The 23,318-nt window shown below is 46.1% G+C and overlaps 1 protein-coding gene across 1 annotated transcript; it reads right to left on the bottom strand.

Annotated features, from left to right (window-relative positions):
- Positions 1 to 15,833: 15,833 nt before the first annotated feature.
- Positions 15,834 to 21,070, bottom strand: LOC123098278 (uncharacterized). Its single transcript, XM_044520230.1, has 3 exons — positions 20,489 to 21,070; positions 17,637 to 17,691; positions 15,834 to 16,630 (listed from the first exon to the last, which is right to left on the bottom strand). The coding sequence occupies exons 1-3, from the start codon at positions 20,549 to 20,551 to the stop codon at positions 16,236 to 16,238; spliced, it is 513 nt and encodes a 170-aa protein (XP_044376165.1). The 5' UTR covers positions 20,552 to 21,070; the 3' UTR covers positions 15,834 to 16,235.
- Between the last annotated feature and the right edge of the window lie 2,248 nt (positions 21,071 to 23,318).

Genomic DNA, 23,318 nt, shown 5'->3' on the forward strand with positions numbered 1-23,318 from the left:
ATTGAGATACCGATGATCGAATCTCGGCAAGTAACATACCGATGACAAAGGGAACAACGTATGTTGTTATGCGGTTTGACCGATAAAGATCTTCGTAGAATATGTGGGAGCCAATATGAGCATCCAAGTTCCGCTATTGGTTATTGACCGGAGACGTGTCTCGGTCATGTCTACATTGTTCTCGAACCATAGGGTCCGCACGCTTAAAGTTCGATGACGGTTATATTATGAGTTTATGTGTTTTGATTTACCGAAGGTAGTTCGGAGTCCCGGATGAGATCGGGGACATGACGAGGAGTCTCGAAATGGTCGAGACATAAAGATCGATATATTGGACGACTATATTCGGACATCGGAAAGGTTCCGAGTGGTTCGGGTATTTTTTGGAGTACCGGGGAGTTACGGGAATACGGGGGAAGAAGTATATGGACCTTATTGGGCTTTAGGGGAGAGGGAGAGGCAGGCCACGCGCCCCCCATTGACTAGTCCGAATTGGACTAAGGGGAGGGCGGCACCCCCTCCTTCCTTCTCTTTCCTCTTCCCTTTCCTTGACTCCTACTCCTACTACTTGGAAGGGGGGAATCCTACTCCCGGTGGGAGTAGGACTCCTCCTAGGGCGCACCATAGAGAGGGCCGGCCCTCCCCCTCCTCCACTCCTTTATATATGGGGAGGGGGGCACCCCTTGGAGAGACAACAATTGATCCCTTGGATCTCTTAGCCGTGTGCGGTGCCCCCCACCACCATAATCCATCTCGGTCATATCGTAGCGGTGCTTAGGCGAAGCCTTGCGTCGGTAGAACATCATCATCGTCACCACGCCGTCGTGCTGACGAAACTTTCCCTCAAAGCTCGGCTGGATCGGAGTTCGAGGGACGTCATCGAGTTGAACGTGTGCTGAACTCGGAGGTGCCGTGCGTTCGGTACTTGATCGGTCGGATCGTGAAGACGTACGACTACATCAACCGCGTTGTGCTAACACTTCCGCTTTCGGTCTACGAGAGTACGTGGACACACTCTCCCCTCTCGTTGCTATGCATCACCATGATCTCGCGTGTGCGTAGGATTTTTTTTTGAAGTTACTACGTTCCCCAACAGTGGCATCCGAGCCAGGTTTTATGCGTAGATGTTATATGCACGAGTAGAACACAAGTGAGTTGTGGGCGATATAAGTCATACTGCTTACCAGCATGTCACACTTTGGTTCGGCAGTATTGTTGGATGAAGCGGCCCAGACCGACATTACGCGTACGCTTATGCGAGACTGGTTTTACCGCCGTGCTTTGCACACAGGTGACTAGCGGGTGTCAGTTTCTCCAACTTTAGTTAGATCGAGTGTGGCTACGCCCGGTCCTTGAGAAGGTTAAAACAGCACTAACTTGACAAAGGTGGTTTTGATACGTAGGTAAGAACGGTTCTTGCTCAGCCCGTAGCAGCCACATAAAACTTGCAACAACAAAGTAGAGGACGTCTAACTTGTTTTTGCAGGGCATGTTGTGATGTGATATGGTCAAGACGTGATAAGATATAAGTTGTTGTATAAGATGATCATGTTTTGTTGAAGTTATCGGCAACTGGCAGAAGCCTTATGGTTGGCTCTTTATTGCATAAGATGCAAGCGCCAAATAATTGCTTTACTTTATCGCTATGCGATAGCAATAGTTGCAAGAGCAATAGTTGGCGAGACAACCATGTGACGACACATTGATATAGATCAAGATGATGGAGATCATGGTGTCATGCAGGTGACGATGGAAATCATGACGATGCTTTGGAGATGGAGATCAAAGGCACAAGATGATGATGGCTATATCATGTCACATATTTTGATTGCATGTGATGTTTATATTTTATACATCTTATTTTGCTTAGTTCGACGGTAGCTTTATAAGATGATCTCTCACTAATTATCAAGGTACAACTGAGTATGCACCGTTGCGAAAGTTCTTCGTGCTGAGACACCATGTGATGATCGGGTGTGATAGGCTCTACGTTCAAATACAACGGCTGCAAAACAGTTGCACACGCGGAATATTAGGGTTAAACTTGACGAGCCTAGCATATAACAGATATGGCCTCGGAACACTGAGACCGAAAGGTCGAGCGTGAATCATATAGTAGAAATGATCAACATAAGTGATGTTCACCATTGAAACTACTCCATCTCACGTAATGATCGGACATGGTTTAGTTGATATGGATCACGTGATCAGTTAGAAGATTAGAGGGATGTCTATCAAAGTGGGAGTTCTTAAATAATATGATTAATTGAACTTAAATTTATCATGAACTTAGTCCTGGTAGTATTAGCATATCTATGTTGTAGATCAATAGCTCGCGTTTTGCTCCCCTGTTTTATTTTGATATGTTCCTAGAGAAAACTAAGTTGAAAGATGTTAGTAGCAATGATGCGGACTTGGTCCGTGATCTGAGGATTAACCTCATTGTTGCACAGAAGTATTATGTTCTTGATGCACCGCTAGGTGACAGACCTATTGCAGGAGCAGATGCAGACGTTATGAACGTTTGACAAAAGCTCGGTATGATGACTACTTGATAGTTTAGTGCACCATGCTTAACGGCTTAGAATCGGGACTTCAAAGACGTTTTGAACGTCATGGACCATATGAGATGTTCCAGGAGTTGAAGTTAATATTTCAAGCAAATACCCGAGTTGAGAGATATGAAGTCTCCAACAAGTTCTATAGCTAAAAGATGGAGGAGAATAGCTCAAGCAGTAAGCATGTGCTCAGATTGTCTGGGTACTACAATCGCTTGAATCAAGTGGGAGTTAATCTTCCAGATAAGATAGTGATTGGCAGAATTCTCTAGTCACCATCACCAAGTTAGTAGAACTTCGTGATGAACTATAATATGCAAGGGATAACGGAAACAATTCCCAAGCTCTTCGTGATGCTGAAATCGATGAAGGTAGAAATCAAGAAAAAACATCAAGTGTTGATGGTTGACGAGACCACTAGTTTCAAGAAAACGACAAAGGGAAGAAGGGGAACTTCAAGAAGAACGGCAAGCAAGTTGCTGCTCAAGTGAAGAAGCCCAAGTCTGGACCTAAGCCTGAGACTAAGTGCTTCTACTGCAAAGGACTGGTCATTGGAAGGGGAACTGCCCCAAGTATTTGGTGGATAAGAAGGATGGCAAAGTGAACAAAGGTATATTTGATATACAGATTATTGATGTGTATTTTACTAGTGTTCGTAGCAACCCCTTGGTATTTGATACTGTTTCAGTTGCTAAAGAGTAGTAACTCGAAACGGGAGTTGCATAATGAACAGAAACTAGTTAAGGATGAAGTGACGATGTGTATTGGAAGTGGTTCCAAGATTGATATGATCATCATCGCACACTCCCTATACTTTCGGGATTAGTGTTGAACCTAAATAAGTGTTATTTGGTGTTTGCGTTGAGTATGAATATGATTTGATCATGTTTATTGCAATACGGTTATTCATTTAAGTTAGAGAATAATTGTTGTTCTATTTACATGAATAAAACCTTCTATGGTCATACACCCAATGAAAATGGTTTGTTGGATCTCGATCGTAGTGATACACATATTCATAATATTGAAGCCAAAAGATGCAAAGATAATAATGATAGTGCAACTTATTTGTGGCACTGCCATTTAGGTCATATTGGTGTAAAGCGCATGAAGAAACTCCATGCTGATGGGATTTTGGAATCACTTGATGCTTGCGAACCATGCCTTATGGGCAAGATGACTAAGACTCCGTTCTCCGGAACAATGAAGCGAGCAACTGACTTATTGGAAATAATACATACTGATGTTTGCGATCCGATGAGTGTTGAGGCTCGCGGCAGGTATCATTATTTTCTGACCTTCACAGATGATTTGTGCAGATATGAGTATATCTACTTGATGAAACATAAGTCTGAAACATTTGAAAAGTTCAAAGAATTTCAGAGTGAAGTGGAAAATCACCGTGACAAGAAAATAAGGTTTCTACGATCTGATCGCGGAGACAAATATTTGAGTTACGAGTTTGGTCTTCAATTAAAATAATGTGGAATAGTTTCACAAATTCGTGCCACCTGGAACACCACAGCATAATGGTGTGTCCGAACATCATAACCGTACTTTATTGGATATAGTGCAATCTATGATGTTTCTTACCGATTTACCACTATAGTTTTGGGGTTATGCATTAGAGACAGCTGCATTCACGTAAAAAAGGGCACCATCTAAATCCGTTTGAGACGACACCGTATGAACTGTGGTTTGGCAAGAAACCAAAGTTGTCGTTTCTTAAAGTTTGGGGTTGCGATGCTTAGAAGAAAAAGTTTCATCCTGATAAGCTCAAACCCAAATCGGAGAAATGTGTCTTCATAGGATACCCAAAGGAGACAATTGGGTACACCTTCTATCACATATCCGAAGGCAAGATATTCATTGCTGAAAATGGATCCTTTCTAGAGAAGGAGTTTCTCTTGAAAGAAGTGAGTGGGAGGAAAGTAGAACTTGATCAGGTAACTGTACCTGCTCCTTTATTGGAAAGTAGTTCATCACAGAAGTTTGTTCCTGTGACTCCTACACCAATTAGTGAGGAAGCTAATGATGATGATCATGTAACTTCAGGTCAAGTTACTACCGAACCTCGTAGGTAAACCAGAGTGAGATCCACACCAGAGTGGTACGGCAATCCTGTTCTGGAGGTCATGTTACTTGACCTTGACGAACCTACGAACTATGAGGAAGCGATGATGAGCCCAGATTCCGCGAAATGGCTTGAGGCCATGAAATCTGAGATGAGCTCCATGTATGAGAACAAAGTATGGACTTTGATTGACTTTCCCAATGATCGACGAGCCATTGAGATTAAATGGATCTTCAAGAGGAAGACAGACGCTGATAGTAGTGTTACTATCTACAAAGCTAGAATTGTCGCAAAAAGGTTTTCGACAAGTTCAAGGTGTTGACTACGATGAGAGTTTCTCACTCGTATCTATGCTTAAGTCTGTCCGAATCATGTTAGCAATTGCCACATTTTTATGAAATCTGGCAAATGGATAAACAAAGCTGCATTCCTTAATGGATTTATTAAAGAAGAGTTGTATATGATGCAACCAGAAGGTTTTGTTAATCCTAAAGGTGCTAACAAAATATGCAAGCTCCAGCGATCCATCTATGGACTGGTGCAAGCATCTCAGAGTTGGAATATACGCTTTGATAAGTTGATCAAAGGATATAATTTTATACAGACTCGCGGTGAAGCCTGTATTTACAAGAAAGTGAGTGGGAGCACTACATCATTTCTAATAAGTATATGTGAATGACATATTGTTGATCGGAAATAATATAGAATTATTCTACAAAGCATAAAGGAGTGTTTGAAAGGAGTTTTTCAAAGAAAGACCTCGGTGAAGCTGCTTACATATTGAGCATCAAGATCTATAGACATAGATCACGAGCTTGATAAGTTTTTTCAATGAGTACGTACCTTAACAAGATTTTGAAGTAGTTCAAAATGGAACAGTCAAAGAAAGAGTTCTTGCCTGTGTTACAAGGTGTGAAATTGAGTAAGACTCAACGCCCGACCACGGCAGAAGATAGAAAGAGAATGAAAGTCATTCCCTATGCCATAGGTTCTACAAAGTATGCCATGCTGTGTACCAGATCTATTGTATACCCTACCACTGAGTTTGGCAAGGGAGTACAATAGTGATCTAGGAGTAGATCACTGGACAGCGGTCAAAATTATCCTTAGTGGAATAAGGATATGTTTCTCGATTATGGAGGTGAAAAAAGGTTCGTCGTAAAGGGTTACGTCGATGCAAGTTTTTGACACTGATCCAGATGACTCTAAGTCTCAATCTGGATACATATTGAAAGTGGGAGCTATTAGCTAGAGTAGCTCCGTGCAGAGCATTGTAGACATAGAATTTGCAAAATACTTACGGATCTGAATGTGACAGACCCGTTGACTAAAATTATCTCACAAGCAAAACATGATCACACCTTAGTACTCTTTGGGTGTTAATCACATAGCGATGTGAACTAGATTACTGACTCTAGTAAACCCTTTGGGTGTTGGTCACATATCGATGTGAACTATGGATGTTAACCACATAAAGATGTGAACTATTGATGTTAAATCACATGGCGATGTGAACTAGATTATTGACTCTAGTGCAAGTGGAAGACTAAAGGAAATATGCCCTAGAGGCAATAATAAAGTTATTATTTATTTCTTTATATCATGATAAATGTTTATTATTCATGCTAGAATTGTATTAACCGGAAACATGATACATGTGTGAATACATAGACAAACAAGTGTCACTAGTATGCCTCTACTTGACTAGCTCGTTGATCAAAGATGGTTAAGTTTCCTAGCCATTGACATGGGTTGTCATTTGATTAACGGGATCACTTCATTAGGAGAATGATGTGATTGACTTGACCCATTCCGTTAGCTTTTAGCACTCGATCGTTTAGTATGTTGCTATTGCTTTCTTCATGACTTATATATGTTCCTATGACTATGAGATTATGCAACTCCCCCTCCTCCACTCCTTTATATACGGGGAGGGGGGCACCCCTTGGAGCGACAACAATTGATCCCTTGAATCTCTTAGCCATGTGCGGTGCCCCCCTCCACCATAATCCACCTCGGTCATATCGTAGCGGTGCTTAGGCGAAGCCCTGCGTCGGTAGAACTTCATCATCGTCACCACGCCATCGTGCTGACGGAACTCTCCCTCAAAGCTCGGCTGGATCGGAGTTCGAGAGACGTCATCGAGTTGAACGTGTGCTGAACTCGGAGGTGCCGTGTGTTCGGTACTTGATCGATCGGATCGTGAAGACGTACAACTACATCAACCGCGTTGTGCTAACGCTTTCGCTTTCGGTCTACGAGGGTACGTGGACACACCCTCCCCTCTCGTTGCTATGCATCACCATGATCTTGCGTGTGCGTAGGATTTTTTTTTGAAATTACTACGTTCCCCAACAGTACTTTCCTGCCGTATCTGCAAATGTAAATGCAGATTTTCAGGCTCCTTTTCTGATTAGAGAGAATAAGCAAGAAAAACTCATAAAAAACAGATTATAGGTAACAAAACCTGATAAAACCAAAAAAAGGACCTGATAAAAACAGATTATAGGTAACAAAACCTGGTAAAACTTAACGGTGAAATTTGCTTTGAAACAACAATATCCACATGTAAAAGAAATAGAGACGATATCTACCGAAAGTTCGCTGCAAATGGAAGAACTTTTTTTCATTCAGGTGTTCTTTTGATCATTGGCGTACCTTGGACGATCATTGGCGTACCTTGGCCTCAGAGCAGGGGCTCACTATTTTCTAATTCACTAACAGAACTCCGGACCCAAAATTAGTAAATGGATGTTCTCCAGGTTAGGATACAATACTGCTAACTATATTTGCTACCCCACCTCAACGATCGCACCTCAGAACCTGCAACCCGAATGCTCGGAACCGCTTTCTTTTTACTTTGTCACCTAATAGTGTGTTAATTCACCACTGTCTAGCCCCTAGCCCTGCACCGTTTTTCATTTTTGATTGTTAATTCACCCATATTATCCTGCACACCAACCCAGCCAAGAAACATAGCCGGCAAACAAAGCAAGAATGCAAAACATGTAGTGCGGTTAACTGATAAGATTGATCAAACACCATTAAAAGACATTCTTAAAAAAATAATGTCAAAGTAGGCAATGAACATGAAGAGTCGGTCAACACTTACGTATAAATTCTAAACATGGGAGAAAAATTAGTTTCATGTGAAAACTGAAGGGAAGGCACATGATGTGAACTTCTGACAATATAAACAATATTCTCAATTCATGAAATTCTGAAGTTACCACCGCCTATACGAATAGGATGGCATTGGTTAGGACGTTAGGTACACTGTACTTTCAAAGATGATCGAAAAAAATACAGGATGAGAGAGATACCTTGTGAAAGATCGTGGATGTCGCCTAGAGGGGGGGGGGGTGAATAGGCGTTTTAAAATAATTACGGTTGAGGCTTGAACAAATGCGGAATAAACGTAGCGGTTAATTTGTCAAGCACAAAACCTACAACAACTAGGCTCACCTATGTGCACCAACAACTTATGCTAAGCAAGAAAAACTACTTAGGTGATAGCAAGATATATGACAAAAAACAATATGTCTATCACAAAGTAAAGTGCATAAGTAAGGGGCTCGGGTAAGAGATAACCGAGGCACGTGGAGACGACGATGTATCCCGAAGTTCACACCCTTGCGGATGCTAATCTCCGTTTGGAGCGGTGTGGAGGCACAATGCTCCCCAAGAAGCCACTAGGGCCGCCGTAATCTCCTCACGCCCTCGCACAATGCAAGATGCCGTGATTCCACTAAGGGACCCTTGAGGGCGGTCACCGAACCCGTACAAATGGCAACCCTTGGGGGCGGTCACCAAACCCGTACAAATGGCAACCCTTGGGGGCGGTCACCGAACCCGTACACTTTGGCAACCCTTGGGGGCGGTCACCGGAACCCGTCAAATTGCTCGGGGCGATCTCCAAAACCTAATTGGAGACCCCGACGCTTGCCCGGAGCTTTACACCACAATGATTGAGCTCCGAACACCACCAACCGTCTAGGGCGCCCAAGCACCCAAGAGGAACAAGCTCAAGGGTACCAAGAACCCAAGAGTAATAAGCTTCTCAACTTGTAACTTCCACGTATCACCGTGGAGAACTCAAACCGATGCACCAAATGCAATGGCAAGGGCACACGGAGTGCCCAAGTCCTTCTCTCTCAAATCCCACCGAAGCAACTAATGCTAGGGAGGAAAATGAGAGGAAGAACAAGAAGGAGAACACCAAGAACTCCAAGATCTAGATCCAAGGGGTTCCCCTCACATAGAGGAGAAAGTGATTGGTGAAAATGTGGATCTAGATCTCCTCTCTTTTTCCTCAAAAACTAGCAATAATACATGGAGGGATTGAGAGTTAGCAAGCTCGAAGAAGGTCAACAATGGGGGAAGAACACGAGCTCAAAGGATAAGGTTCATTGGGGAAGAAGACCCCCTTTTATATGAGGGGGAAAATCCAACCGTTATGTGCTCAGCCCGCACACGAGCGGTACTACCGCTCGGGCGGAAGAAGCAGTGAAAAAGGAGCAACAAACCAAGAACCTTGGGGCGGTAGTACCGCCGATAAGCGGTACTATCGCTCACCCCAGCGGTACTACCGCTGGAGGAGCAGAACATGGGACAGAAGGAGGCAGGACAGAGTAGAGTATGGTGGCAGTAATGCAGTAGCGGTACTACCGCTCGACCGGAGCGGTACTACCGCTTATAGGCGGTACTACCGTGCCTTACTGCCGCGCGACTACCGCTGAACCCGACACGAAAAGAGCAGACCCAAAATCGAGGCGGTAGTAGAGCGGTACTGGAGCGGTACTACCGCTTGACGCTACAAGCGGTACTACCGCTGCCACCGCGGTACTACCGCAGGGAGAAAAACAGAACTGCCAAAACTTCTTCATATGAGCTCCGAATTGAGCAAACTCAAGCTTGTTGGATATAAGACGACGAGTAGCATCAAAACTGCGACTGGTTATAGTAAGAAGAGGCAGGGGAGGTATGCCAACAAATAGAGGAGTGAAACCTCCAATCGAGAAGAACCGGCATAACCTTCCAACATCGAAAACATCATAGAAGATGCGAGTGAACTCCGTTTTCGATGAACTCGAGCTTGTCATCAAGATGACCATAAGCTCCAAAACTCACAAAGAGAAGAACCAAACAAGAACCAATAAATATGATGCAAGGATGCAATGGTTTGAGCTCTCTATGAACGGTACGATCAAGCTACTCATCGAGAGCCCCCCTTGATAGTACGACAATCGATCCTACAACCCGGTCTCCCAACTACCATCATGAGACCGGTAAAATAGAAAACCTATCAAGAGAAAACCTTTGCCTTGCACATGGTCTACTTGAGCTAGATGATGACGATCTTGACTCCCTCAAGATGGACCACCTTTCTTGATTGCGTTGGCTCGATGAAGACTAGTTGATTGCTCCCGCATACTCCACTATGGGTGAACCACCCTTCCGCACATCTTCACAAGTCCATTGTCACCACAATGGCTTCAAGCATTTGATCTCTTCGTGATGCTTTACTTGAACTTGCCCGCTTCACTTGAACTTGCACACCGCAACCTAACCCCACAAAGAACTCTCACGAAGACCATGGGTTAGTACACAAAGCGTAATTGACAACGCTTACCATACCATGGGATCGCTTGATCCCTCGGTACATCTTGTGCGCTTTGTGTGTTGATCAACTTGATTCACTCTTGACTTAGTCTTGATTAACCTCGACTCTTTCCAACTCTCTTCATTTGGATGATGTCTTGAAGGTAAACATGAATGATCACACAATCTTCTTCTTCAAGACATGCTTGCAATAAGCTCAATTCTCACATGAACAATCTTTGGATAATTCCTTAATAACACCTTGGTCACCACATAAACTCCTTGAAACCAACACATGGACTTCAAGAGATGCCTATGGACAAATCCTTCAAATATAACTCAAGGCAACCATTAGTCCATAGAGATTGTCATCAATTACCAAAACCAAATATGGGGGCACCGCATGTTCTTTCACCTTATCAATTGAACAAGCTCAGCCAAGATTGTTAGATGAGATCTCCTAGTTCTCTACAAAATGCAGGGTGAAAAAAAAGCAACCCTTGTTATAGTTCTCAATTTCTCAATATGAACCAGAAATGCTAAAATAGACCATCTGATGCTGAAAAATATACAGACGGATGCATGAGAACCCGTTCCTTAAACAAACAGTATGAGAATGTGACGACAAAACAAATTTTATCCTTATACAAATACTATGAGCATGTAATTCCAAAGTAAACACACACTTTGCCAAAACAATAGAAACAAGATGGGATATAATGCCAAAATAAATCCACATAATGCCAAAACTGTAGGATCCAGAAAAGGCAGTCACCTGCGCAACTAAGCAATGTGAGCTATCCTTGAAGAGCCACAACTTATCCACTGCAAGAGGAAGAACACTACTGGTCACTAACCAGCAAAACAAATCCTAATGACATCTCCGCCAAACAGGCAAAAATGGACCTAGGTAATCATCAGAATCAGGCAGGGAAGGAACCAGCAAAGGTAGCACAGGGCTAGGAAAGGGACCAAAACAATACACTCTTCAACGGTACGCCGGCAGCCAAGGTGACGGCAAGCAAACCGCACGGCCAAGAGGTCACACCCTCGAACTACCTGCAAGACAACTAATGAAAAAGGAAAAGAGGGGAAGTGAGGACCGGCCAGAAGAACGCCTCGAAGGAGCCAAGACGGGATCGCGAGGACCATCACCTGACCGACGAGGAGGAGGAGATCACGGTGAAATCCCCCTAGTACCCTCGCCGGTGCACCCGGGCTCGAGCTCGGCCACAGCCGCCGCAGCGCTAACCAACGCGCCCACGTGACCCGGCTTGAGCTCGTCCATGGCAGCCGCCGCGCTCACCAATGAGCCATCACGGCTGGATCCTGCGTGCCCCTCGACCCCGACACCGGATCCGGCACCGCCATGAGCCGCTCGACGCCGAGGGGGAGAGGGCCGAGCAGCGGCGGCTCCCCTTCGGGTGACGCAAGAGGATGAGCGACGGGGGGAGGGGGTCGATGGGGAGGGAGGCAGGCGCGGGTCGATGGGGAGGGAGGGAGGCAGGCGCAGAGGAGAAAGAGAGGAAGGAGAGGGGACGGCGTGAGTGCGGGAGGAGCAGGACGGCTAGGTCGTCTCCACGGGAGCGCCTGGCTTTTATATCCCTGGGTCTGAAATGACGAAAATGCCCTCGGCGGGGCAGCGAAAATACAGGCGGTGGCACACTGTAAAGGATGCCGACGAACCACACAAGCCACGATCACAGCCACAGTCGCTGACCGGCGTGGCCCACCAGCGAGTGACCCCACACGTCAGCGAGGCAGAAAAGTAATTCCAAAGTAAGAAAAGTCAGTAAGGAAAACTACTATTCATCACTATTCATTGTAGCAGTGATCCGGGCTTGATCCGACGGCCGATATCATCTGAGGGCGTGATCGGGCGGCCCAGAATTCATCAAAAAACTGATCCGACGGCCAGAAATCCTGAGCGGGGAGGAGGCTGGGTGGGCACTGCTATGCTTGTTTCTGGATGATTTGGGCCGCTGCTGAGGAAAATGACAGCCTCCTCATGCCCTTGATATAACACACACACACACACACACACACACACACACACACACACACACACACACACACACACACACACACACACACACACACACACACACACACACACACACACACACACACACACACACATGCATCCAATGCATCTCTTCGGTCCCCGACCTCTTCCCCAATTGGCAATTCCTTTACGTCACGGTGCTGCAATGCCTGAGTTTTTCTCTGAATGGTAAGTAAGTTGATCAGAAGGCCAGCCCATCCACCGCCTGAAACGACATCCACCACTTTAAGCTTCCACGGGCCACAAGGCACAAGCCGACGTAAACATGGCACCAGCAAGCAACCGTTCACGTGCTTGTGCATTGTCCAGATGTACTAAGACACTGCTGTGCAAGCGCCTGTGGCCGGTGGACAAAGAAATTCAGACTGAGCCGCTCCAGCTGATCAGATCCATTGACGTCACGGCAGAATATGCACCGGCCGGACGCAGTGCAGATCGAGATGCGATGCCTGGCTGGACTGGACAGGGAGTAGTTCCTCGACACGAGCGGTAGGCGATGAAGCTGTTCATCGACATGTCGCAGTCTCGTTCTTATTCCCATGCAGCTGCTTGTCTTTCTGAATGTTGTCATCATATCCGTATCGTTCTGACCGCATGCAATTGCATTTGATTTGATTGCGTTGTGGTCTCGCTTGCAATTAATTTCATGGTTCATGTGCAACCTGCAAGTGCAAATGGTAGGATGGTAGATAGATCAAACTACCCTGCTGTCAACTAAAACACAGAAATAGGGGTTCCGGCCCGGTTAGTTACAGATGCTTCCTCAGGTTATGCTTCTTTCTCTTGGTAGTAACTAGGAAATATGCCCGTACGTTGCAACAGGAGAGGCAAATTCTCGATGGCAATCATGAACTTATAAATGCACGGCTACCAATGACATAATCGCCCCATCGATTTTAGTTGTCTAGCTTATCTTGAGCGTGCTAGGTATTTATATGTCGTTACTATTGGTATGCATTGTAATCTAAGGAAGTCATGCTTGATAGTTATAGAAATGCATATTACTCTACACAGGTTTTTTAAGAAAAGTAACTTGATGTAATAGAAAGTTAATTTGTTGTGATCTAATTATGGTAAACAAAATATGTCTATCTATTTAAATAAGACCAGTAAGCATGCAACATATGACACAAATCTGAATTTAGAATTAAAGAAAATGCCGGTATAAAATGATATGAGATTCTCTCCAACATGAAGCTGACGAGTTTAAGCTGGAAAGTTTTTCCCTTCTTCTTTCCAAGAGCTAAGTTGAATTGAATAACTTATGTAAGGTTGATGGCATGCTGGCATTGCTCAAAGAAATATTTCTTTATTTTTTTTCTTTTCAACGAACATGATTATTTATTTATTAAAAATAAAAATATCGACTAAACTAATTCATTTTATTGAGTTTGAACACTTCTATATGACTTACATTTTTTAACACGTGAATTTTCTGAAATATTAATCTTCAGACGCTAGCCAAAACAGATGCATACAATTAGAGTGCACCATGAATTGAAATCTAACACACAATCGTCGCATGCGATTTTACAATCTCATTTCAACCTGGCCACTCTTTTCCATCACCAATCCAACCGCAATAATCCCCTATTTAATATGGTTTCTCTTTTTCCCATTAACTACATCAATCCGTGCGTTACATGTGGTGCTAAATTCCCACCAATTCAGGAATTCCATTAATTCACCATGCATATCTGAATCTCTTCTTTCCAAATTCCTTCTTTATTTAAGGCCTCAATAATCACCAATTTTTTCAGATGCCTCTGTTTCCTATTAATAATAACTCCACTAATCGAGGCGTCCATTAATTCAACCATGCATGTCTCGTGGATTTTCCATCTTTTCTTTCCATTCATTCGTTCTTCTTCTTCTTCAGAAGTGTGTTCGTTCTCCCTTACAGATTCTTTAAGCGGCTTATTAACTTTAATTGGTAGATCTATATAAATTGGTGGTTTTGTGTGTACGTATGAGAGCGAGGTGGGACTATGTATATTGTATACGAACCTACTGTAGCTAGATAGGCCAGGTTGGGCAGTTTTTGTTGGGCCACAGTGTAGTTGTGTAATATAGCAACGTCGTGCAAATATTTATAGAACAAGAAATCCTATTTGTTGAAACAGGCGAGAGCTAGGCCAGTTGGTGGATGTTGTAACGGTGAGAGTACAGGTAGCGAGATCGAATCGCTCCACACGCTATTATTTTTTTATAGGAAGCAGATGGCTCGCAGGCCCACTGCAAATTCTGGCCCAGGAGGCATATTTCTCTATTGACTGTAGATTAATAAATCGGACACATGCGTTAATTTTAGTACCACCTTGTTAACCGCGTCTGGGATAAAATCCTTGATGCGCGACGAAACCAAAAATATCACCTTGCTTTATTAGTAGGTAAATAGATATAGATATAGATATATTTTAAATTTCATCTCGTTTTAGTGCCTACGTGAGACTGCATCATTCCTCGCAGATGGAAGCTTGCCCCGGCTAAGTACAAAGTTTCAGAATGATCCTTACACAAGGCAGGTAATATTATATCAGGGAGCGAAGGGGCTCCCGCGACTAGGGTTCCGCCCCCGCCCCCCGCCGCCGGCCTCGCGCGCTCCGCCTCCCTCTCCTCCTCCCTCCCCTCCTCCCCCGCGCCCCCGTCCGCCTGCTCGCCCTCCCGCGGGCGACGGGCGGGCTCCTGCGGCTCTTCTCCTCCGGCCTTCCTCCCCGTCCATCTCCCTCCCCGCCGCTGCCGGCTGGGTCCGCCGGGCCTTGCCCGCGCGGCGCCGGCGGGCCGTCCCTTCCCCGCTCGCTCATGGGAGGGGGGGGGGGGCGGGGGCCTCCCGATGGTGGCGGTGCAGCTCGGCCGGCTGCGGTGTGGCTCAGCGATGGGAGTCCGGCGAGCCTCGTGGTCCTTGGTGCGGTGACGCGGCCGTTGGCTGCGGGGCGGCATGGCGGTGCTGGTGGCCGGCGGCGCCCAGATCTGGGCCCTTTCGGGCTCCATCTGGCTAGGGCGGGCCGGTGACTCGGTGCGCGGCGACGCTGCACCCTGGTTGGTGGCGAAGAGGCGGTGGACTGCGGGCGTGGCGGCTTCGTCGGCCGAGCTGCAGCATGACGGCAGGGGCTGTCCGGACTCTTTTGGGTCCGGCCGGGCCTCGGCTCCTGGTAAGCCCCTTGTCCGTGCGTCCGGTCGGCTCCGCGGTGGCGGTGGTGGTTGTCCCCTCACGTCGGAGATGTTGCGGATGCCCCCGAGCCACTATCTCTTCTCCCGCCCTCCAGGTCTCGTGTCGGTGACCTCTGGGAGACGGCGAAGTTGATTCGGTGACCGTGGTGGCACATGTTGGTGGGCAGCGTGATGGGCGATGCACGATGATTCGCCTGGGTGGTTGGGGGGGGGGGTTGGGTTGGGAGAATTCTCTGGCGGCTCGTCCGGCCCCGATGCGGCGACGCCTGTGGGTGCCGCCGGACCTTCCTGAAGGGCGTCGGGTACACCCCTTCCCCCACTGCCCCCCGCATACCGGGGGAAACCCTAGGACTAGTCCGGGCAACATCGGCGTCGTTGTCGTCTCCTTCTTGAAGGTGTTACTTGGTACGAGGCGCTTCAGAGTGCTGGGATCGTGGTGGTACTTCTCCGGAGGGTGCAGCGGTCGCCGGTCATCTTCGTTTCGTTGATTTGCCGTTGTTGGCATTTATTTCTCTTTCTTTCTTCTTTGTTTTTCTTTGGGCTTGTTTGTGCTGCGGCCCCAGCACCTATCGTTGGATGTACCGGTGGTTGCTTTGTACTCCCTCTGTAAACTTTTATAAGAGCGTTTAGGATTTTAGGACAGAGCCGACAGATGGCAAATTAGACTATTTTACCCCCAATTTGAATTTTGCGTCGTCTTCCTCCTCCGGGAGCTCGCGCCATCCCCATCCTCCAGGAGCTCACGCCGACCCCATCCCCAAGGATCTCACGCCGTCCCCATCCTCCAGGAGCTCGCGCCGTCCCCATCCTCTAAGAGCCTGTGTCTTCGTCTTCCTCCAAAAGCTCGAGCCGCCGCCCTCCTCCAGGAGCTCGCACCGTCCCCTTCCTCTAGGAGCTCGCCTCCTCGTCTTCCGCCACGAGCTCGAGTCGTCCCCATTATCCAGGCGCTCGGCCCCGTCTCCAGGCGCTCAACCCCTTCGTCCAGTTTGGTCCCCGCCGCGCCCAGGTGCCCAGTTTGGTCGCCGCCGCCGCCAGCTTGGTCGCAGCCGGCACAGCCTCGTCGCCAGCCCCTCAGCTTGGTCCTGGCCGCGCCCAACCCACCTGGCTCGTCGCTGCCGCACGCAGCACGTTGTCTCCAGGCAGGTTCTCCTCGCCTCGCCCCTTGCACAACAACAGAAATTACTCCATGAAAGAAATGACTCCATGAATTTACAGAAGAATTTACTCCTTGTTCTCATGCTGTAATCACAGTAAGATCATGAACTACAGCATGGAGTACTTGTCTGCAGTAATGTGATCTTGCTAAAGTTAATCATTTACTACAGCTGGGAGTACCTAACTGCAGTAATGTGATCTTGCTCCCTCGAGTAAATTTTACTGTAAATTCTTCAGACAGACTCAAGTATCAGTACAAGGATCATTTTGATTCAGCATAGATTCAGTTATGCATGTCACACATGAGATGCTGCACTTGTCTGTCTATGCATTATTTACAGAATTTACAGGAGAATTCACTATGGGATGCTGCACTTGTCTGTCAAAATACAGACTATTGTCCTCCTACTGCACAATACTCCTTGTCTAAATGGATCAACTATGACTGTCACAACATGAATCTATACAACAGTATGAGTACAACATTCACAAGTTTAATTTCTACAGTATGCAACATTTGTAAGAGCATTGTACTCCTACTGATTGTGGGTCAGGAACATCATATATAGCACTTGTATGTATTAAAATTATCAGTTAGCAGAATTTACAGAGAGCAGAATCTTTGTAGCAGCATCTAATCATACCCCATATAAATTTATTACAGAGAGTTCAAACATCTGCATATCTGATGTTTTAGCTTATAAACTTAACCAGTTCTGAACCATATAAACTGAAGATTGTGTCATTTGATGGACTTGTTCATGCAGATATAAGCAAGAGAAGCAGCAATACAATGGCAGCAGCAGTCGCTCAATCAAGTACTCCATCAACAAATTAGCAGCAGTAGCTCAAGCAAGTACTCCAGCAACAAACACAGCAGCAGCAGCAGTAGCTCAAGCAACAACAACAGTAGCAAATTAGTAGCAGCATCAAGAGTAAATTAGCAGCACACATCAACAATATCAAGAGCAATAGCAACAACAACAACAACACGAAGATGTTGAACCTTCACCTGAATTGTTCTCCACCAGAAGAGGATGAACCTGGACCTCAAGCAAGTACTCCACCTGCACGAGAAGAAGTTGACATGGAATTCCAAGAAGAAGTTGACATGGAACTCCAAGAAGAAGAAAAAGCAGTGCATGGTCAAGCAGCAGGTACTCCTGCTAGCCACTCTAGCTAGCTACCTGCAACATGTGGTCTATCTTGTGATCATCAAGGCCTCCATCATTTCCCTAAGTTTCTTTTTCTTTTGCTACTGTAGGTGGTCAGCAATTGCGTAGGCAAAGAAAGTCAATGACAGATGAGCAGAGATATGCTGCCTACATGGCACTACATACCTTGCATCTGGCTAGGGGTGGCAAGTTCAAAGGAAATGACAGGAAGGATGTTGCTCAAATTTTTCAAGTTAGTGTTCAACATATTCAAAAAATCTGGACGATAGCAGAGCGGCAAAAAGCGCTTGGTCAAGAGGTGGATGTATCCAGCGGAAGGAAACGAAGATGCGGGAGGAAAGGAAAGGATGATACTCTATCCCAAATCCCCACAGTCCCTTTGAATAGTAGGTCGACTCTCAGGTCACTTGCTCGCCAATTGGGTGTCAGTCATACTACACTCGACAAGAAACTCAAGCTTCGCAAGATTAGAAGGCACTCCAATCGTTTGAAGCCATCCTTGAAAGAAAAGAATAAAAGAGAAAGGATCAAGTTTTGTTTGTCAATGCTTGACGAGACCACCTTAGCAGCTCCAAGACCTAAATTCGTCAGTATGCACAACATTGTGCATATTGACGAAAAGTGGTTATATATGACAAAAATGAACAGATGCTACTACCTCCTCCCCGAGGAAGATGACCCGGTCAGAACTGTTCGGAACAAAAACTGTATTGGGAAAGTGATGTTTCTGACCGCTGTTGCTCGACCTAGATATGACGCTGAAGGCAATATGACATTCTCAGGTAAAATTGGTGTCTGGCCCTTTGTGCAAGAGATTCCTGCTGCTAGAAGAAGTGAGTATAGAGCAAGAGGGACCATTGAAATCAAGTCCGTCAATGTGAACCGACGGGTAATGAGGAGGTATATGATAGAAAAAGTGGTTCCTGGAATAAAGGAAGTCTGGCCCGCAGATGATACTAATCCAATATTGATCCAACAAGATAATGCAAGAACGCACATTCTTCCCGGTGATGCAGAGTTTGCAGAAGTTGTGGCTACAACTGGTCTGGACATTAAAATAATAAACCAGCCTCCAAATTCTCCTGATCTAAACACACTTGATCTTGGATATTTCAGATCCCTTGAGTCTTTGACCGACTGTAGAGCACCCACAACTATCAAAGAACTGATTCAAGGTGTGCAGGAAGAATTTGATGAGTGTGATGCCGGAAAAATCAACAAAATATTTCTAACACTTCAGACCGTCATGGTAGAAGTGATGAACCATGGAGGGGAAAATTCATACAAAATTCCACATTTGCGCAAGGATAGATTGGAAAGGCAAGGAATCCTACCACCTAGGATTCACTTTCCCCGTGAAGTTTATGAACATGCCATGGATATTCTAGAACAAGATGTCCAGTGAGCTTGGATTGGAAAGGGGGAGATACCGTACTCCATGTTTGGCTTGTAGCGAAAGGCTTGTACTCCATGTTTGTAGTGGAAAGGCATTGACTAGTGTGGAAAGGAGAGGAGAGGATAGGAGAGGAGAGGCAAGGAGAGGAGATGCTTGTACTCGATGTTTGTAATGGGAAGTCTTGTACTCGATGTTTGTAATGGAAAGTCTTGTACTCAATGTCTGTAGTGGAAAGGAGAGGAGAGGATATGAATTTCTGAATTTTAGGAATTTTATATGAATTTTAGGAAGTTCCAGAATTTATCCCAGAATTTTATATGAAATTTCTGAATTTGTGGAAAGGCTTTCTATGATTACATTACCTGAATTTTATATGAAGTTGTGAAAGGCTATGTATGATTTTAGAAAAAATTTATATGAAGTTTTTGAATTTGTTGGAGAGGAGACAGAGGAGAAGAAAGGGCTTTGTATGATTACATTTTCTGAAATATTCTGAATTGTATGCAAATTTCTGAATTTTATGTTGTTTGTTGGAGAGGAGAGTTTCTAAATTTCCTTTTGTTTGTTGGAGTAGGAGAGGAGATAATTACTCCTGGTCCTTTCGACATCAACTCAACATGAACGAGGAGCTCCTAATATTGTGCTAATAATTCACCAACTAATAGGACTCGGCTGATAATTCACCAAATAATCTTGTGCTAATAAGATGCTACTCTGCCGTCAGACTTCTTTTATTCCTGCACCTCTTAGAAAAAAATAACACAAACATGCCTCTAGTGGAAGTAGATAAATAGGCTAATGAAAGAGTACTCGTTCTAGTGGTAGATTAATTGGACAAAATTAAAAGATCATGGTCAGGCTGCTCATGGTCATTTTCTTATAAACTAAACGCTCACATTTCATCATTTGTACTCGAACAAAAGATTCACAGAAGTAGTAGATAAGACTGCATTTGTTATAGCAGTAGCAAATGACAGGTGATTGGTTGGATACCTGCTCCACTGCATTTGCTATAGCACATGTGTTCTTGCAAAAATTGGCGATACAAACTGAGTATGAAAAGAAGCCTAGTATGAAAAGAAGCAGCACAGCATCATTGGCATTTTACTCCTAGATGTAGTATGATTATTTCTAGGGTAAAAGCAGCAAGCCTACCACTCGCATCCGTGAGTTCCATACATCCATACATCATACAGAAGCAAGAAGCATCCGTGAGCAATTCTTCTATGCACTTCTCTAGACAATAGTACTCCTCGAATCATCCATACATCCATACAGAAGCAGGAAGAGTACCTGCACACACAGACTTCGCCACAATCCACTGTCGACGCAGCAGAGGAAGATGGCTGCGCGCATGGAGGACCTGCCGCAGCCTGAACGAGGACCCACCGCTGCTCTGCTTCGACGACGCCGTGGACGACCCCGGCGTCCGACTCGCTCCCCCGCCCCTGCTTCTGCCGCTGTAGGGGCTTCTTCACGCACTCCTTTCTCCAGCAGATCTCCGGCCCAACATGGGGTAGGCGCTCCTCCTTGCAGGTCGAGGGCGACAAGGAGCGCCGGCGTTCGTCGCCGGCGTCGTCGAGCAGAAAGAAACCGTCACCGTCGTTGAGCAGGACAAGGCTGTCCTCCCGCTCTTCCTCGACCTTGGTAAAAAAGGCAACTTTGCCTCGAGCGGGAGAAGGTGGCGCAGGAGACGCCGACGAGAGGGAGAAGGCGGCGCAGGCGAAAGGGAGAAGGGGCGACGCCGACGCGGGCGAGCTAGGGAGCGGCGCCGGCGAGAGGGAGCTAGGGATTTGGGGAGAGAGTGCGGTGAGAGGGAGGGGAATCAGCAGAGCGAGTGAGCAATGAGTGAGTGAACGCGGGGGCAAAATGGGAAACGACACAATTTGCGTGGCGTTACGAAATTTGAACTGCACTTTCTAAATGCTCTTATAAAAGTTGACAGAGGGAGTAATACAAAGCAGGGGGAAACCTTTTTCTTAAAGTTTCAGAATTTATGTTGTCAGTATGCAGAGTTGACAGTGCGTACACCCAGATTCATAGTTGAAGAGTTTCAGAACTACATTAGGAACTACATCTTGAAAGGACTCATAGATTAGTTGCATTGCTGACACGACCCCAATCTTTTCTGATCTTTTATACTAACTACTTGCTTAAATGATGTTCTCCATGTAATTTTCTGTACTTCTTTTACAGATCGGGGACAGAGTTGGTTGCAGCTTCATGACACTATATATTACACGATTCTCTGCTACTCTATGGTGACGAGTCTGATATATAAGAGAAAAAACAGAAACCTATCTATATCTATGGTTTGCCGTAGTACTAGTAGCTTAATTACTGTAGGTAAGCACTGCACTGAGTGGCAAGAATTTCACTGCTGAAGAGTTGAACAGGCATCTCATCCGCACTTTTTGGATGGTGGGAGACCTTGCTATGCTTCATGTCAGACACGAATCAAACAATGGCTTTGGAACACCGATTCACCGTCCTCTGTAACGAGCACGTCAGTGAAGAACAGGACGACGTCTTCTTCGTCCATGCTCAGCACCGGGAACGACGGCAAGACCTTCGGCAAGCCCAGCGAGAGGTGGCTCTCGCTTGCTCAGATGTCCTTGACATGGTACACCTTGCCTTTCTTCCAATTGCAGAGGTCCAGCGAGAGCGTCCAGATGGTTAGCGTTACCTCGTTGCCGGGTCGCTCGCCGTAGCCATCCATGGCGACGAGTTTGATGATCCCACCGATACAGGCAATGTAACGGAACTGCTCTGCCTGCAGTGGCCATTGTTGTCTGAACTTTTGGTGGTCATAGGTCGGGCACTCTCCGGGCAGCGGGACGAAGCGGAGCTCTGGGCGGACGCCATGCCGAAGCAACGCGTCCAGATTACAGACCAGCACGCTTTTAAGCAAATCCACCCAGCAGAATCTAGAGCCTCGAATAGCACATGTCTGCCCTGAAGGACAGCTCGGGGGGAAAGCTCGCGACCTTGATGACCCATTCCGCGGTGGACGAATGCCACGTGCAGAGCGCGGCTTCACAAAGGTCGGAGTCTCTTACCTTGGTGAGCTCGACAAGAACGTATGATCCCTCCTCGAGGCACATGATGGCGGCTCCCATCCCGACGTCGGCACGGCCGTAGTCATGGGGGGGCGGGGGGATCGTCGACAGGGAATTCTTACTGGCGTCGTAGATCAGATAGCCTCCTTTTGAATTGGTGCCGGGGCGCGGTAAGGACCGGCGAAGAGGGCGACCAGATTCTTGTCCCCGCTGGCGATGTAGGCGGATTTGACATCTACGCGTGTCCCCGGGGTGGACCTCGCCGGCCGCAGTATGCGGAGGGAGGACAGCTCGGTGGATTGGCGAAGCGGGCATCTGGTTTCAAGATCCGCAGGTAGGCGAGGATGGCGTCTCTTCTGTTTCGCTCGCCGATCAACGAATCCCATCCTGTCTCGCTCGCGTCGTGCTCGATGAAAATCCTGCGCTTGAGCAAGACCCAGCTGCTGGTAGGGGCCATGGCAGCTGGTATGGGTGTGTCGAGAAAAACAGGAAGGAGACGATCTAGGTTTAGGTTTAGGTTTAGTATAGGAGAAGGAAGAGGCGGCAATCTCCGGGAGGGGAAGAACCGGCGATTTTTTTTTGAAAGTAAAACATCCTCTTTATTTATTAGTAATAATGGTTACATCGTTTATAAAAAAATTTACAATATCGTTCAAAGGTTCCTCAAACCAATCCCTTGTCTCAGAAAATTTAGCTACTCTGGCAATTTCATAAGCTACTTTATTTGCCTTCCTATTACAATGTTCAAATCTAACTAACGGAAAATCACAAGCCATAAAATAACAATCATCAAACACAGCTGCCGCCGCTCCCGCTATATGTCCTCCATTCTTCACCATGTCAATTACTTCCATATTGTCGGAGTTAACAACAAGTCGGTTGCTTCCCGCCTTTTGTGCAAGTAATAAGCCAAAACGTAGTGCCATAGCTTCCGCTGTTAAGACATCTGCACACCAATCCATCTTCCAATTCCCTCCAACAATAAATCTTCCTTTATCCGGCGACTTACAAAGGAAGGAAACCCTCGATCCCGCTCGACGAAGGGCGTCTCAGACGCGGAACCT

This window comes from Triticum aestivum, chromosome 4D (genome assembly GCF_018294505.1).
Source record: "Triticum aestivum cultivar Chinese Spring chromosome 4D, IWGSC CS RefSeq v2.1, whole genome shotgun sequence".
NCBI lineage: Eukaryota > Viridiplantae > Streptophyta > Magnoliopsida > Poales > Poaceae > Triticum > Triticum aestivum.